Here is a 16,150-nt window from a genome sequence, read left to right on the forward strand (position 1 = left end):
ACGGAATGAGCGCTACAAGATGACGATGACGTTTTGGATAACGAACTGCAGGAGGCCGGTCCCCGGATCAGTCTGCACAGCTGCTCCAGCCACTCCTGGAAGTCCTGGCTGTTGTTGCAGTGGATCACGATTCTCTCCATGTTACCTGCATTGCCCGACGGGGAGCATTTGGAAACAAGAGGCGAGAAGAAGCCTGTGCTCGCCTCCTTCATACACAGACTTGATGCAACTAAGACTTGGGTGTCTGTTTTCAGGAAGGTTCACACCTAGGGGATAACCCTGTGGAAACTTCTATGCCCTTGACTTCTACTGCTTACAGAATCTGAGGAAAGTTGTCTAAAACTGGAAACAAACTCACAGGGCAAACACTTAAGGACAGAGCCCATCTCGTTGACAGCCTACCGTGAGAATACCGTACCACTTCACCCACTATTCAAGCTGAAACAAGGCCAACATCTAATCTCGGGCTCCCTACTGGGGAAGAAGGGGGTAAGGCCCGGGGCCATCATCCCAGTATCAGCCCCTGTGTTGTGTCCGTACAAAACATACCACCATCACAAGGAAGTCACACGGGCCTGGCAAAAGGGACCACAGGCCAAAAGATGAGTTCGTGCATTTACATCAGTCCATTTTGTTATTTCTGAGTTCTAACAAGTGGTTCTAACAAGTGGCTCTTGGGCAAGAAGAGATTGAAACTAATGGCAACACCGAGGCTTCTGAATGACCAGGAGACTGTGTTCTATCGCTGGACCCTAATTATCCCAGGAGAGCTAACATACTTTGCTGTGCCCGGTAAAGCTCGCTCATAGAATTATCACAGAAAATAATGGCATTTATTTATTCAAATCCCACTTCGTCCCAAAAAAGATTTCAAGTAGCTACTCAAAAAAGAGAAAATTACCTACCTGTGATTTCAAATGTGTTGTCATTCCCTTCAATTTCATCTAATCTAGTCACCACCATTCCTGCTACTGGTATTTTTCCCTATCAGAAAAAGAACATATCCATTAATTCTGTGGTTATATGCACCTCTGCTTATGTCTATTAGATTTTTCTGACCCTCTCGGGAATCACTGCTGAATGACAGCTAAACAGATTTCTCTGGCCTGTCAAAAGATAGTATGTTTCCCTGTTTTCAATTTTAATTAGACAAGAAAGCAAGGGGGAAATGTGGGTTGTGTTTTGCTCACACGCCCTAAACCATACGGTGGGGATTTACAAACAGCTTACTTTTTTCTAACACATTTGTGGGAGAATCAGTCAACAAAGTAAAGATTTTTTTTTAAAAGTCCAATTTTATGAAAATTAGTCATTGCTACGCCAGCTATAACAGTCAACCGTAACTCAGGGCCCTCCATATTTGGGGAGCAGGCTGAAGGAAGTTGAACTTCTTAAGCAGTTTCACGACTTGCACCTCAGAACCTCGAATCATGTGATATGACTGTAATCGGACAGTCATAGGAGTGGGTCCCAGCTTTACAGATTCTCAGCAATAATGATATGAGATGAGCCCGTGAAACATGGCTGCTAATTAGAGTTCTATTTAAACATTCATAACCTAGCAGTGGACATTGAAGATAAACCCATTACAGCAGTATAAAGGTTTCCGATCTAAGGAACATCTGCTCTTATAAGCTGTTTAATTACAACAAAGGGTCAGAACATTCTGTGTTCTCTGGCTGGAGCTTTTAATGCCATAGTGGAAATGCTGCATCTGGATGGAAACCTGTTTTCATTCTGGGTCCTGCTATTTGCTTTATATGAAATCTACTAACCTGATAGATAAAGCCACTCATCCGAGGACTTGCCGATAACATTATCAAGACACTTGAGAACAACAGGAGGTACCGCTCCTCTTTTTCCTAAAGTGAAATGACACATGCTTAGTGGAAAACAGAAATTGGACATTTTATTTGTTAAGAATTTCTGGAGTCACTGTTGTATAAGACAGAGCTTATGCAAGGCAACGAAACACGAACAGTGACATTTAAAAAAAGACACCCAACCTCGAAGCACCAAACTAGTTGAATTTTGCTTTGAAAGGAGTACAAACCCATGGTTTCTCTCTCTTCCTCTACATAACAGTTAGATACAAATAACCATGCTTGTTTCCCAAGGACGCATGCCTGAGAGGTCACACGGTTCATGCCAAGGCACAAGGCTCTGGGGTCACAAAATGAAAATGATTTTATTTTGAAAAGGAGCAAAAACAGAAGGGGCTTTCAGGCAACAGGAAGTTTCCCCTGCTCTAGCACGTGTATTAAATTCTTATTCATAAAATTACTTTTAATCGGTAAGAACAAGATAACTATCGTACCCGTGTAACGCGAAGAAGTAAGTACTTTTTGAAAATGGCACAAAAGGAAATTTCACACAGAAGGGCTTCTCTGAACCCCTTAAACAGACGATTAGTAGGTGCAAAAAAATTCTGTTCAGCTTACACGCCAGCCGTGCTAGCTACAATGATCCTTATGCTTCTCTCCATCTCTTTCCTTGCACTTGAGAAGGGCAATCCTTCGAGGCTCACTCTTCTAGCAAGTTCTCTGCAGCCTCACATCTTTCTGTACTGCGCTTCGCGGATGCTGCGATTTTTACGATTGAAGGTCTGAGCCAACCCTGCGTGGAGCAAGTCCGCAGGCGCCGTTTTTCCAACAGCATTTGCTCACTTCATGTCTCTGTCACGTTTTGGTAATTCTTGCCACATTTCAAGCTTTTTCACTATTACTGTATTTGTTATGGCGATCAGTGATTATGACTCACTGAAGGCTCCGATAATGGTTAGCATTTTTTAGCAATAAAGTATTTTTGATTAAGGTACGTACTGCGTTTTGACATAACGCTATTGCACGCTTAATAAACTAGAGGATAGCGTACAGAAAACTTTTATATGCCCTGAGAGACCGAAAACTTGATTTGACTGGCTTCACTGCACTGCTGGCTTTACGGCGGGGCTCTGGAACCAGACTGCCACTGTCTCCCAGGGATGCCAGGACCCCATGCCTTGACATTTTCTTGCCAAATTACTTGCTGCCTTCATTTTTCTCCCCATTGATTCCTCCCTAACTGCAGCCCCACTGCCCTCTCAAAGTCATCAATAACTGCCTTCTAGCGAAATCCAATGGCTTCTTCTTGGTCTCCGTACTCCTTGACCTCTGAACCTTCGGCAGCACTCAGCAGGCTGACCACTTTCCACCGCCCCTCCCTGCCGGGGTTTCCATGACAACACACGCCCCCACTTCTCTCTGTCGGCTCTTTCGGGCACTGGCTCCTCCTCCCTTCACGGAGAGGTTTATCCCAAAGGTGTGAAAGACTAATAGTTAGACTCGTGGCCACATTAACCCTCCCCAGGGCATCTGCATCTTAAATGAGATCGCTTGTTAACCCCAAGTAATGAATCTCTGACAGAGACCTGTCAGGGACTATGGGAAGATGTTTTGGGACCGGGAAGGCAATTTTAACACCCGATAAATCATGCCAGGTGACATAAGCACCCTTCCTCCCCTACTCTGCCCCCTTCCTAAAAGACATCATCCATCTTCAGCCTTGCGTGCTTCTCTCTGGATATTTACTTCCTAGGAAGGCACATCTGTCAGGAACAGCTACACGCCTGCCTCTGACTCTGCCCTCCCACCCGCGTTCCCCTACTGCGGTAACAGCTGCTACAAGACCTCTCCACCTGGAGACCTGCGGTTGGTCACCTGCTAGTGAACAGGCCTAAGGCGACACTCATCATCTCCTCCAGCCCATAGCGCACTGCTTTCTCTCGACTTGCCCTCCTAAATGGGGCTCAGATTTGCCCCCTGCGGCTTCATTTTCTCCCCCACCACCTCCGTGGGGAGGGGGGGTGCTTCTCACTTTGTAACGCAGCTGGTCCTTCTGTGGCCAGCCCCCTCCGCTCCGGTTTACCTGACACACATGCTCATCTGATTACGTATCATCAACACCCCCTTCGCGGTGTTTCTCTACGACTCAAGCCTCTAACATCTCCCTGCTGCCCGCTGTGTGGATCTGAACGGGTCTTGCCCGATGCCCGGGGTTCTCAAAACCCGACTCTGTCTCGCTCCCTCCCTTTCACTCTCCCAGCTCGCTTCCTCTGCTCCCAGCCGACTGGCTTCCCCACTGTCCCGTGGCAAAAGGCCACGCTCCTGTTCTCTCCTGAGATAAGAATGGCCTCGAGCTTATGAAATCCTCGCCTTTTCTCTTCGTGGCCCTCCTCCTGCCCTAGCTCCATACGGTCTTCTTGCTCTCTCCCTTCGCTGAACTTCTGCGGAATCCACTGCAGAGACACACAACCTTCACTGACTATTTGGGTCTGTTCGCTAGTTGCAGCTTGCGTTTCCGTCTGTTTGTAAGGCATTCCTTGAGGGCAGGGATCATCCCGTGTTCTCTCCTCCTATGTCCTGCAGCACCTAGCAGAGTGCTGGGCAAGGAATATCTGCTCAGTTTCTTCGAACGTTCGAGCACCTGACCTCGATGGAAGAACACATCAAGGAAAAAACCCCAGGAAAGATGGAACCAATGGCGTTGAGATTTGAAACATCTTACCTCGCACGTCCCATACTGCACCATTACTTGTGACATAAACAGCACATTTCCCAAGGTTTTAATACTCTCTCCTTCCCAGGCCTGAATAGGCTCTGAAAGTATCTGCAATTCCAGCTGTTTTCTCTTTCTTAGATCTTGGCACTGGCCCTACAGAACGAAAGCAGAACGTAATGGAATAGGAATTCTTGAGAAACAGACCCAAAACAAGACCAAAGTGAGATAAAGCTTTGGACTTTCCGATTTCCACAGAGTCCCTATTCCTCAGCATGATGTGTTCCCAACAGACAGCAAGATCCACTATCCTAACTCTCTAACCAAATGTTTTGTGCAGAAGAGCTACTTTTGCCAAACCATCAAGATAAGGTGGTACCAGGGGCCATGCGTTTGTGTCGTTAAAAGACGGATTTAAATCACTGTGGCAGGGCCCTGTACTTTAGGGACTAGTAGTAGATTGGTATGGGAAAACAATACTAAATTAATGTGTATTCCTAAGAGAACCGTGAAAAAGAGATACAACTGAATTCTACACATACAAACTGAAAATACAAGCTAGGAAACAATATGTGGGATATGAATACGGTATATATAAATATCACTGCTTCAGAAAGTGTGAAGTTATTTCTTAGAGTAATTTAACAGTATTCATTCCAAGTCGAATATGAAAATGAGCATATGGTTAGTTATGTTACTGTTTCCAAATAAATGTCATAGTTTTTTGGGGGTGTGTTTTCTATAAAATCTTTGTTGCCCCTTTCAGCTACGTGGAAACTGGAAGACATCGGTTCACTGTACACACAGTTCTGAAGCATCGATACTGGCAGTAAATGTACTAGGACCATCAAAGCAAGCTTCACAACATGGAAAAATGGTCTGAAAGACATGCTCCTTTTTTAAAAAGGAATGTTATATTCCATTTACATAGGACAAAATAAAGAGGACACAAATAGTAATAAACGCTGTGGGCATCAGTGGGCTGTTCGATTAGCTTGAGCCACTGTTTTTTTTTTTTTTAAAGATTTATTTATTTGACAGAGATAGAGACAGCCAGCGAAAGAGGGAACACAAGCAGGGAGAGTGGGAGAGGAAGAAGCAGGCTCATAGCAGAGGAGCCTGATGTGGGGCTCGATCCCATAACGCCAGGATCACGCCCTGAGCCGAAGGCAGACGCTTAACCGCTGTGCCACCCAGGCGCCCCTTGAGCCACTGTTTTTGACCTATGACAACAGCGATGTTACTCTGGTTTTCAACTTGCTCTTTACCTGTGGACACGTCAGGTACTGAACTTTGAACAGCAATAAAACTGAGGTGATGGTGAATGTTGCATCACAAGCTTACAGCAAGAATCCATACCTAAGCACAGAGCCCAATCACTTGGAATGGTACAGAAATGTCTAAAATGAAGCTAAACTTGGGGGCGCCTGGGTGGCACAGTCGGTTAAGCATCTGACTCTGGGTTTCAGCTCAGGTCATGGTCTCGGGGACCTGAGATGGAGCCCCACATCCAGTTCCGTGCTCAGTGCAGAGTCTGCTTAAGATTCTCTTTCCTTCTCCCTCTGCCCCTCCCGCTTGCGTTCTTTCTCTCAAATAAATAATCTTTAAAAAATGAAACTAAACTTAATCAATCACCGAAAGTAACACTACCTTTTCTCCTAAAATGCCACCAAGTGGTTTTACATCAATGGGTTCAAGGAGACATTAACCATCACACTCAAGATACAAGATTACAGGTAGCTTTGATAGCAATCTATATAAAGCAATTGCATTTTTAGTAGGTTTTCTCCTTTTAGATTTGATGGAGGATTTCTTTTTCATATGCAAAGAATATACTCACACCTTTTGGCATAAATAGATGAATCCAGTATTGATGCCAATCAGTGAAAGACAAGTTGCACAGACATAAAGTGAACGACATGGGGGTAAAGACAAAGAGACAAAAGGAAACCCCCCACCTACACAACAATGCTTAATGTGGCAGAGACTTCAAATGTGAGCGCTTTATACCTTCAGCCTGGCAACCTTTCAGGTAAGCATGATTTTTTTGGAAGACAAAATTAAATGAAGCAATCACGGCAATACTGTCGCCAAAGCTTATTGTTTCCACTCTAAAGACCTTTGCATAGGGAAAGAAACGTTACGCACAAGTCACTCTTTTAGGAACAAAGCATACAAAACGGAGAATTATAATTTGAGAGCGTCACCTACCATGAGAGTTTTGAATGCTATGATTGCTTTCAGAATATCCTGATGATCTGGGTGCGTATCCTATTAAAGGAATACATTGTAAAACAATATTAAAGGAGAACAGATCAGCCGTTGCCAGGGGTCAGGGGTGGGAGGAGGGCATGGCCGCAAGGAGACAGAGGAAATCTGAGGGGATAATGGAACCATCCTATATCTCCATCGCAGCGGTGGTAACACGAATCTACACCCGTGATAAAAGCCATTGCACTGTACGCCAAAAGAAAAAAGTCCATTTTACTGGAGGCTAATTTAAAGATCACAAAATAAGACGGCGCTTAAGCACTTGGTATCTCAGCGCCTCCAATGAGCAGGTGACCAAGAAACGAAGACAGCTGGTGGCGCGTCATGGATTTGGCCACAACATACTAGGTGTGGTTCCTGAGACTGTAGATAATAACTAATCAGCAGTCCGGGGGCATCATTAGGCCATGTTGTTAAGAAATGACAAGAGGTGGGGAACTGTGGGAACTGAGTGGTGGGTAGAGAAAAATCAATCCCATCTCACTTCCTAAAATGCCTCCATTTTCCCTCTGCAGGCTCAATGTGGCAGGTGGGAACAAAATTCTAGGTTCCGTATCGTTGTGCTCCTTTGTAAGCCACAGTAGTACCTATAGTCTGCAATCCCATGGTACCTACAACCCCAGCAGGTGGACAGGTTCAAGAACGGCTTTGAGGAATCCGTATCTCCATGACTGCTCATGAAGGGAAAGGGGAGATTCTTGGAGAGGCTGTAGACCTGACTTGGGGAGTAGATGTCTACCTAACCTTTGGGATTCAGCTAGAATAACGGAAGGACAAAGTCTGCTGCTCCACCAGCCTTCGGTAAGAAAACACAGAGCCGAACGGACCTGGGTCAGGAGACAGCGTCTCACCGGGTGGCGAACTCACGCTAAGGGTGTGGGTTAGCTGATGGTGGGAAATGGAAGGCAGCCAAAGGCAGGTGAGCAGCAGCAAATGGAGGCAGCAGTGTAGACGGGCTCCAATTCAAGGAAGCCCAAGATAGAGGATCCAGGCAGTGGGGGTGGGGGGGCGATCTGGAGATTCTTCGCCTCAAATTGAGTGTGTATTAGCACTCCAGCATTGAGCGGTAACAGAAACTGAGGCCACTGGTTTCTGGATTTTTGCGATAAGCAAGGAGGGGCAAACCTCAAACGGTTCGGCAAACTGGTTTAGCTTTTGGAAAGGCATCCAGAGGTCAACACCTTCCCAAGCCCTAACTGAAATTTCATTCCGGCAGGCTTTACTCACTAGCTCCCCACTGCCTCCAGCTTTCCGGCAGGTCAAATAACCTGAGAATGTGGTTTTGCTCAAAGTACGTGCTTTCAATCCTTACAAATGCTGACAAGACCGGCAGCGTGCAACCTTTTTCTTTAAAGATAATCAAACCCTTTAAAACCTCAAAACCTTTCCCCAGACACAGGAAGAGCAACTAGGGTAAACGCAGGGCCCTCCTCTCCCACCCACAACTCAAACACCCATGCTCGATGGCGCAAGGACGACTCTAGAAGCTATCCCTGTTGATTGGTTTTTAATAAAAGGACCTGGTCTCTTGCTGAAACAGCATTCCATGACCAGGCCTCATTGCAAATCTTAATATTTAGAAAAGATTACAGTGATGCCACAGCTGTTGCCAGTCAACTCTAAGTTGATAAACACAAATGCGAGGGAACTTTGAGGAAGGTCTATGGATACGTAGACACATAACCTAATATTGGACTCATTTATAAATCTTTAAGGAAATTCCAGAATGTTCCAGCATAATCCAGAGTCAGAAAGCTCAATGATTGCAGGGCTCTCGAGATACTTATCCCTGTCTGTAGTGAAAGCAGTATTTATATTTTCTGATGTTTTGCTTTGTTTATCTCCCCAGATCAGGTTGGTTCATATACCAGAACAACAGAAGATCTTGGTTGATTTTGACTGAACCGCCATCTACAGAGGAGGAAAACCTAAGTCAACTTGAGAGAAGCAGCAGCACCGAGGCTGGGAGGGAGAATGATCATGAATATTTAGTAAAGGATGGGGACCTTTTGGTTGTAAGATGAATAAATTCTGGGGATCTAACATACAGCATGGTAGTTACAGTTTATAGTGCTGTATTGTATACTTGAAATTCACTGACAGTACATCTTAAGTGTTCTCGTCATAAAAAAAATTAATGACTGTGAGGCAATGGAGGTGTGAATCAACTTGCTCAGGGCAATCATTTCACAATCTCTACATATATTAAGCCATCCCATTGTACACTTTTAAAAAATCACATTGTACAACCTAAACATATACAGTTTTTATTTGTCAAGCATACCCCAATAAAAGTGGAAAGAAAATAAGTAAAAATTAAAAAATCTTCGGGGGGGGCAAAAAAAGGAATGTCCCCTTTTTATTTCACTGCATTAAGAGGGAAACTAGAAGCCCAGCAAGAGGGAAGACTGGATCAAGTAAAATGCAAAACCAAGGCTTTCTCTGAATTCCTCAGCGAGGCTAGTCTGGAGGGAGACTGCCTTCCCTTACCTCCATGTGCCGTTCCAACTCTTGCAAGAGAGTAACATACTTTTCCAGTCGCATGAACGGTTTGCTGAGGCTTGTGGTTAAAATGAGGATACCTGGGCTGGATGCGCCTTGACTTTCCATGAACTGTTCCAGGTCATCACTAGCAAAAGAACGACCGTGATTTTGTTACTGCTTCATAAAAAATCATCAACCCAACATTATTTTCCTGTGTTTTGCACAATATAAAACCAAAGAGAAATTAGCTTCACTAGTCCAAATGCTGTCCGATTCACATCAAGTCCATTCAGTCAACCTTTGCTGGGCCCCTGCTATGCAATCGGCATTGTGCCCAGCTCGGGGGCTTCTGCGGGGAACCACACGCTCGTACGACAATCATGCACTGACATCTACTAAGTAACAAGCTCCGGTCTCTGCTGGGGACACAGCAGTGAACAAAACAAAAATCCCTGCCCTTAAGGAGACTGTCCCCACGGACATGAGACTTACAGGCTATCGGATGGCCTCAACGTACGGTTTTTGTCACTTCAAATGTTCTAGTTAGTGGCTGGTCAATTGCCAAGGGTAGCAGCTCACCGCATACTCCCTCCCTATCACCGGACACCCACTTGTAATGTTCAGAATCAAGTTCAAAACTCAGATAGCTGCATGTGTGTATGACTAACCACAGAGTCACTTAGCCTAGGATCCGAAACCAGTGCAGCAGGCTACACGGACAGTTCCACACTTGGTTAAAAGAAAAAGACTATTCATGTGTCACGAACTTTGTGCTACAAGCTTGTGCTTCTTTTTTCTGCCTTTTCACACCGTCTGGATTGTCTGCTTTCCAGCAACGTGATACTGAGTCCTGGGGCTGCAAGCTCATTTTAATGTTCACTTGTACAAAAATAAAACTAAAGAAGGATCCCCACTGCCTACGGGGCGGCATGTTCTGAAACTCCTGCTTCTGACTTGGCCCCTTTGGCCTCCTTGCTTGCCCATGCATATCCGATCAGTCTCAAGTTTATTCCTTTCCATTCACACTGCCTTGGTTCAAACCTTTATCTCCTCCCATCTCGTTCACTCCAAGAGTCCAACTGGTCTCCTGGCTCCCGGGCTTTCTGGCTTCCCAGACGTCCTGCAGACCGCCGCTCTAATCCTGTTGCTTTCTACTCAGGAACTCCTGATTGCCTGCAAACTCGGGCCTGCACTTTCTAGCCTCCCACGGGTCCCACCCATCTCTCTCCTCACTCTCATTCACAAACCCTCTACTACAAAATGACTTACTTATTCTCCCTAGAAGACAGCTCAGACAGGGCAGTGCCTAACCATGGCGTGTTGCAATCGGTGGTGAAATGCATTCAAAGAAACTTGCTATCAGCAGTAAAACACTGCGGGGGGCGGGGCGTGGGGATGGGGGGGATTGCAGGTTACCCCATTCATAGACACATTCCCTCCTTGGGCTTCTGTGAGTGGGAGAGGACGGGATGGGGTCTCGGCTAATGCCCCGGCAACCTGGAGCCCTGCAGCGTCACACGTATGTCAGAGGGAAAAGGGGCTGGGAAATCACTGCCACCATGGAAGCTGGATCGCATCTGAGTGGTCATGCCTGACAAGCCACATGGGGTATTGTATCCGTTTTTGCCACAGAAGCCCCTGGGAGGAGGGAGGTGCCCTGGACCTGGAGTCATAAAACAGAGCTGGGGACCCTGGACCAGGTACCTGGCCTCAGCTGACTCATCCATTTTACAGAGATTAAAGAAACCTCCTTTCTACCAAAATTGTGAAGATTCACCACTGGGGTTTGGAAGGCGACTGTTTCATGCTAAGGTCTTTAATCCTATTTAATATACACAACGGCACTTCAACCCAGGTGTTATCCTCATTTTACAGATGAGAAACCCGAGACTCAGGAAGAATGAGTAATCGGAAGTAAATGGCTAAATCGGGGTTCATGGCCAGGTCTGAAGTCAAACCCTCAAGTCTTTCCATGACACCACACGCCTCTGTATAGAAAAGTATTTTGTAAACTTTAAAGGAGTTTGTAAATGCATTTGTATTACTATTATTACTGTGCCAAGGCAAATACCTTGCTAAAATCACATCTTTAGAAACTACTATTAAGCTGTGATTTCCAGCTTAATGGAAACTCAATTGATGTTAAATTTCCAACCAAGAACATAAAGTGCACAAAGAGGTTTAAAAATTCATTGCATATAAAATATAATTAGGAAAATAACTTGAACTTGGAGAGTGCATTTGAGTAGAAATGTAATTTGGAGAAAATCACTTTCCTAATTTCTTTTCAATTTGGTAAACAAGTCTTATTTTTTCTTTCCATGACTAAATAAGTGCCCCCCCGTCCTCAATGTTCTACCCTAATTGATACAAGGCTTGCGACAATTAAAAGCAAATACTAACGTGTACTTTGTTATTACTTTCCATGCAGCATTCTAACTTTTAGGCTTGCTAAATATTATAAAAGAGATTTTTTTTAATTTTTCAATTTAACATGAGTTCATCGGCTATTGGGAGGAAATGAACGTTTTACTGTGCAACAAAAGAATAAAACTGCCTTAATAAAGCTGCCCATTACAATAACTAGATCCTGCAAGACACATTTTACTGAGCCAAATAAACTTAATCCACAAATTAATGTCATTATACAAAAATGTAAGACTCAAATTTATATTGTTGTACCAAAGAACAAGCTGTCTTTTAAATGCGGTTTTTAATTTTATACAGCTTGTTGGAAATGTCACTGGGTTAAGGCTTGTTTTTCAAGCTTCACATGTTCCGTACACGTGATGTGATACAAGAGAAGCAGTTCTCAACGTATGAATGCTGCCTTAGACTCAACAAAACACTCATCTCACAGAATGAAGGGTATATGAGGCTCTGGGATGCTCTGGCTTGGGCTGGAAAGCTCCAGAAAACTATCTTACCTTTTAATACCTCTACAGAGCTTAACCATATCATTTAAGAGTATTTCTGTGGAATCTTTGCATAGATTTCTACTTTGAATGATGAAAAGCCTACCTAGAACAGCTGGAAAAGGATCAGATATCCCCCCACCACCACACACACACCTTCCTGCCCACCCCCCTTTCATGGAAATCCCTGGAAAGGGGGAAGTGAGGCCTGAGGAGCTGAAGGCCCCCAGGGCCTCTGGCCAGTGAAAAATCCCAGGGATGCCACTCCACTGGGTTGAGTGGATCCCTATTATGCCTTTTTCATTCGTCTAGTTCCAAGGAGCAGGCTGGCTGCTGCTTTTTCAGCCCCACCACTTTCTATTAGTGATCAGTCTCACTCGCTCCCTTCCCCGGTTCCTCAAAGACACAGACAGAACCGAACCCAGTCTCAGAATGTTCCCGAAGTAAGTACATAACACAGCTCTGGGTTTTTCTCAAAGTCTTCATTGCTGACAACAGGGTAAACAGAGTGGCAACTAACAAGAGGAAAAAGGGCACAGTGGTGACACAGTGGTGTCTGTCGCTGCCATGGAGACAGAAGTATGGTTTAGACCTCTCTCTGCGCTCACTCTCTCCTCTCTTTGCTCTCTCTTTCCATCCGGGTTCCCTTTCCCTCGTGAAAAGGATGGAAGCCACACCAAAGCACGGGAGAGAAGTGGGTATTTTTGTAAGGGAGAGCTTATTCCCAGGAAGAAACAAGAGCTACAGTAAGAAGCCTGAAGGGGAGAGAGAGGGGAAATCCCAAAAGACCTCAACCAGGGGATAACAAAAGACTGGGGCAGCCATTCAAATATATGTAAATATGGGGACACATCAAAGTTGGGGTCTGCTTCTATACCCATATTCAGGTAATACTTTACTGAATTTTTAACAAGGTGCCAACATGCAATGAATTTTAAAGCCATAAGTCGTTGCCAAACATCAGGCGCATTTCTGGTATGATACTGCCACCTGCAGGCTGAAGGGAAGAAGTTCAACTGACGGGTCTGCTCAGGCTGGAGTGATTTTCCAGTGTCCAAGCATCCACAGATTGTGCAGGGAAAGAACCGAAATCCCCCAATGCCCTTGTTTCAGCTGACACCTTCGTTTAAAACAGGAGTTTAGGGGCACTTGGGCGGCACAGTCGGTTAAGCGTCCACCTTGGTTTTAGCTCAGGTTGTGATCTCAGGGTCAGGAGATGGGCCCCACATGGCGCTTCACTCTCAGCCGTGGGTCTGCTAAAGTTTCCCTCTCCCTCTCTCTCTGCCCCTCTCCCCACTCACCCTCTCTCTCCAAAGTAAATAAATAAATCTTTTTTTAAAAAGACAATAAAACAGGATTTTAGACTGAACTCTCTGTAAATTTCGTTCAACGATGCCTTGCCTCTGCAAGAAGCACATCCGGGAAACCCCCAAGCATTTCAATTTAATTTTTACCCCTTACATGCAAATAAAAGGTAAGATAAAAATGCAGTTCTATGGGACTCCAACAAGTCTCCCATCATTTCAAGGGATATAATAAAATTCTCAAAAAACACCACTAGGGGCACCAGGGTGGCTCAGTTGGTTAAGCGACTGCCTTCATGATCCTGGAGTCCTGGAATTGAGTCCAGACGTCAGGCTCCCTGCTCAGTGGGGAGTCTGCTTCTCCCTCTCCCTCTGCAGCTCCCCCTGCTCGTGCTCTCTCTCTCTTACTCTGTCTCTCAAATAAATAAATAAAATTTTAAAAAACCACCACTAACCAAAATGAAGCAAATAGGATATGATAATCCCCCCCCAAGGTTGAGAACCTTTAAATTAACTCTGTAACGAACTTTAAATCATAATGTTTGAAGGAATCTGCACTGTTATTTATAAAATTAAATTCCTACTGTGGGTAAATGCAGTCAGTAACATTTCAGCACACAGAGTTACAACAGAAACTTCTCTGAACACTTCAGAAGTCTGCTCCCAGAGGCACACCATTTCTTTCTGGAATGGCTGTTCTCAGATTAAAAGGAAAAGAAGGGGATCTCTTTTTATTGGTATTAAGAAATTTGTCCTTATACACACAGGATGTTTATGTATCCACCACAGGAAAAAATGCTTCTGGATCTTTTTTTTTTCTTTATTGAAGATAGGTAGTAAAGTATGAAAACATTCCTGGAAATGATAAAACCAAATTCAGGACTGAGGTTCCCTGTGGCGTGGGAGGGAGGAGCAGGAAATAGGAGAGAGTACACACAGGACTCCAACTGCGGCTAGAATGTGTTTGTTAAGCTGACTGGTGGTTACCTGGGTGGACTTGATTTTATCTCTGTTTTTTGCCTGCTGGAAATACCGCATACCTTTATTCTAAAAAGCAGCTAGTAGCCGGTAGCAGATGAATGAAGTAGAAATAAGGAGTGGAGACAACTAGCTTGTGCTAGATGCTGGGGCCTTGTAGACATTATCTCATTTAATCCCCACACAAACCTATTCTGAGCTGAAGAAGCCAATTCCTGGCTAGTGCGGCTGAGACGGTGGAGGCTTCCTTCTCTACTCAGCACCCCCCACCCCTGACACACAACGTAGGGAAGAGGCTCTACCCTGGGACTGGCAGGCTGAAAACGCTGGGGCCCAACACCCTCACCTCCAGTCACTTGTTGGGCAGAGGTTCTGTGCTGGGAGAGGCAAGCAGAAAAGACTAGAGGCTAGTGGCACAAAGATTTTGCCCAGGGAGGAAGGCAGCCTATAGGAACAGAGAGCTCTGAAACTCTCCCCAGAGGAACTGGTTTTACTTGAAAAACAGTGTGGGGAGGGGCACCTGGCTGGCTTAGTTGGTAGACCAGCAACTCTTGACCTCGGGTTCATGAGCTCAAGCCCCACATTGGGGGTAGAGCCTACTTTAAAAAAAAAAAGGAAAAAAGAAAGAGTGTGGGGGAGATCCAAGCCTAAAGGCTCTTGCAAAAACAATGAAGATTTTGGTGGTGAGCAAACAAGAGGGTGCTGGCAGCTGTGTTTAATGAAGAGCAAGAATCTAAACCCTAGGCCAGTCAGGTCACAAGAGAGAACCAAGGAAAGAGACAGCTAGAAACTTCGGTCAAAACAAACTTTGAAGACTGGTCTCAAAAACTACCCCTGCTTGAACTTCATTGGATCAGATGACAGATCAATTTATGCCCCCAGGGAATTGTCAAAAACAAGAGAGCAATCAGCTGGAAATCAGTGGAGCCGAACAGCTGGATGTGATACTACGGAATTGGGGTAGACAGCTGAACAGGAGGCTCAGGGAAAGATGGGCACAAAGAACCCTGCTAATAAAACCACTGCCCTTTCAGGGGGACTGTGTGCATGACCAAGGCTGGGCCCTCTGAGGAGTGACATCAGAGGGGCACACTGTGGGCAAAACAGACCTCACTAAAAGGGTCTGTCAAGTCACTAAACAAAGAAGCAAACAACGACAAAAACACACCCCCAAGAGCAGAGAAAGGAATCAGAGTCCAGAGTTGCTAAACCTAAAATTACATAAAGTGTCTAGTTTTCAACAACAAAAAAATACATAACACGCAAAGAAACAGGAATGTGTGACCCATCTACAGGAGATAAAAAGAGACAACAGAAGTTGTCTGTGAGAGTGACAAAATGTCAGATTCAACAAAGTCGTCAAAGTAGCCATTATAAATGTGTTCTAAGAACAAAAGGAAACCACGCTTAAAGAATTAAAGGAAGCTATAATGACGATGCCTCACCAGAGAGTATCGATAAAGAAACAAATTATTAAAAAAAAAAAAGAACCAAATGGAAATTCTGGGGTTAAAGAGTATAATAACTGAAATTTTAAAATTTGCTAGAGATACTCAATAGTAGCTGTAAACTTGGCAAAAGAAAGAATCAGTGACTTTAATGATAGATTCATAGAGATAGCGCAATCTGAGAAAACGGAGGGAGGGGAGAAACAAATAAAGA

General features: G+C 44.7%; 1 protein-coding gene across 4 annotated transcripts in view; it reads right to left on the reverse strand.

Moving 5' to 3' along the window:
* The window catches only part of ARHGEF6 (Rac/Cdc42 guanine nucleotide exchange factor 6), a 93,973-nt gene that overhangs the window by 12,217 nt on the left and 65,606 nt on the right, over nt 1-16,150 (reverse strand). For 3 of the 4 annotated variants that reach the window (XM_034648838.1, XM_034648840.1, XM_034648839.1), the window contains 6 exons: nt 9,298-9,436; nt 6,748-6,807; nt 4,546-4,692; nt 1,776-1,862; nt 906-984; nt 3-154 (listed from right to left, as the gene is read on the reverse strand). In XM_034648838.1, the coding sequence (XP_034504729.1) occupies nt 3-154; nt 906-984; nt 1,776-1,862; nt 4,546-4,692; nt 6,748-6,807; nt 9,298-9,436 (664 nt within the window). The remainder of the gene's footprint in view (nt 1-2; nt 155-905; nt 985-1,775; nt 1,863-4,545; nt 4,693-6,747; nt 6,808-9,297; nt 9,437-16,150) is intronic. The other variant, XM_002919916.4, reaches the window with a different exon arrangement.

This window comes from Ailuropoda melanoleuca, chromosome X (assembly GCF_002007445.2).
Source record: "Ailuropoda melanoleuca isolate Jingjing chromosome X, ASM200744v2, whole genome shotgun sequence".
NCBI classification, from domain to species: domain Eukaryota; kingdom Metazoa; phylum Chordata; class Mammalia; order Carnivora; family Ursidae; genus Ailuropoda; species Ailuropoda melanoleuca.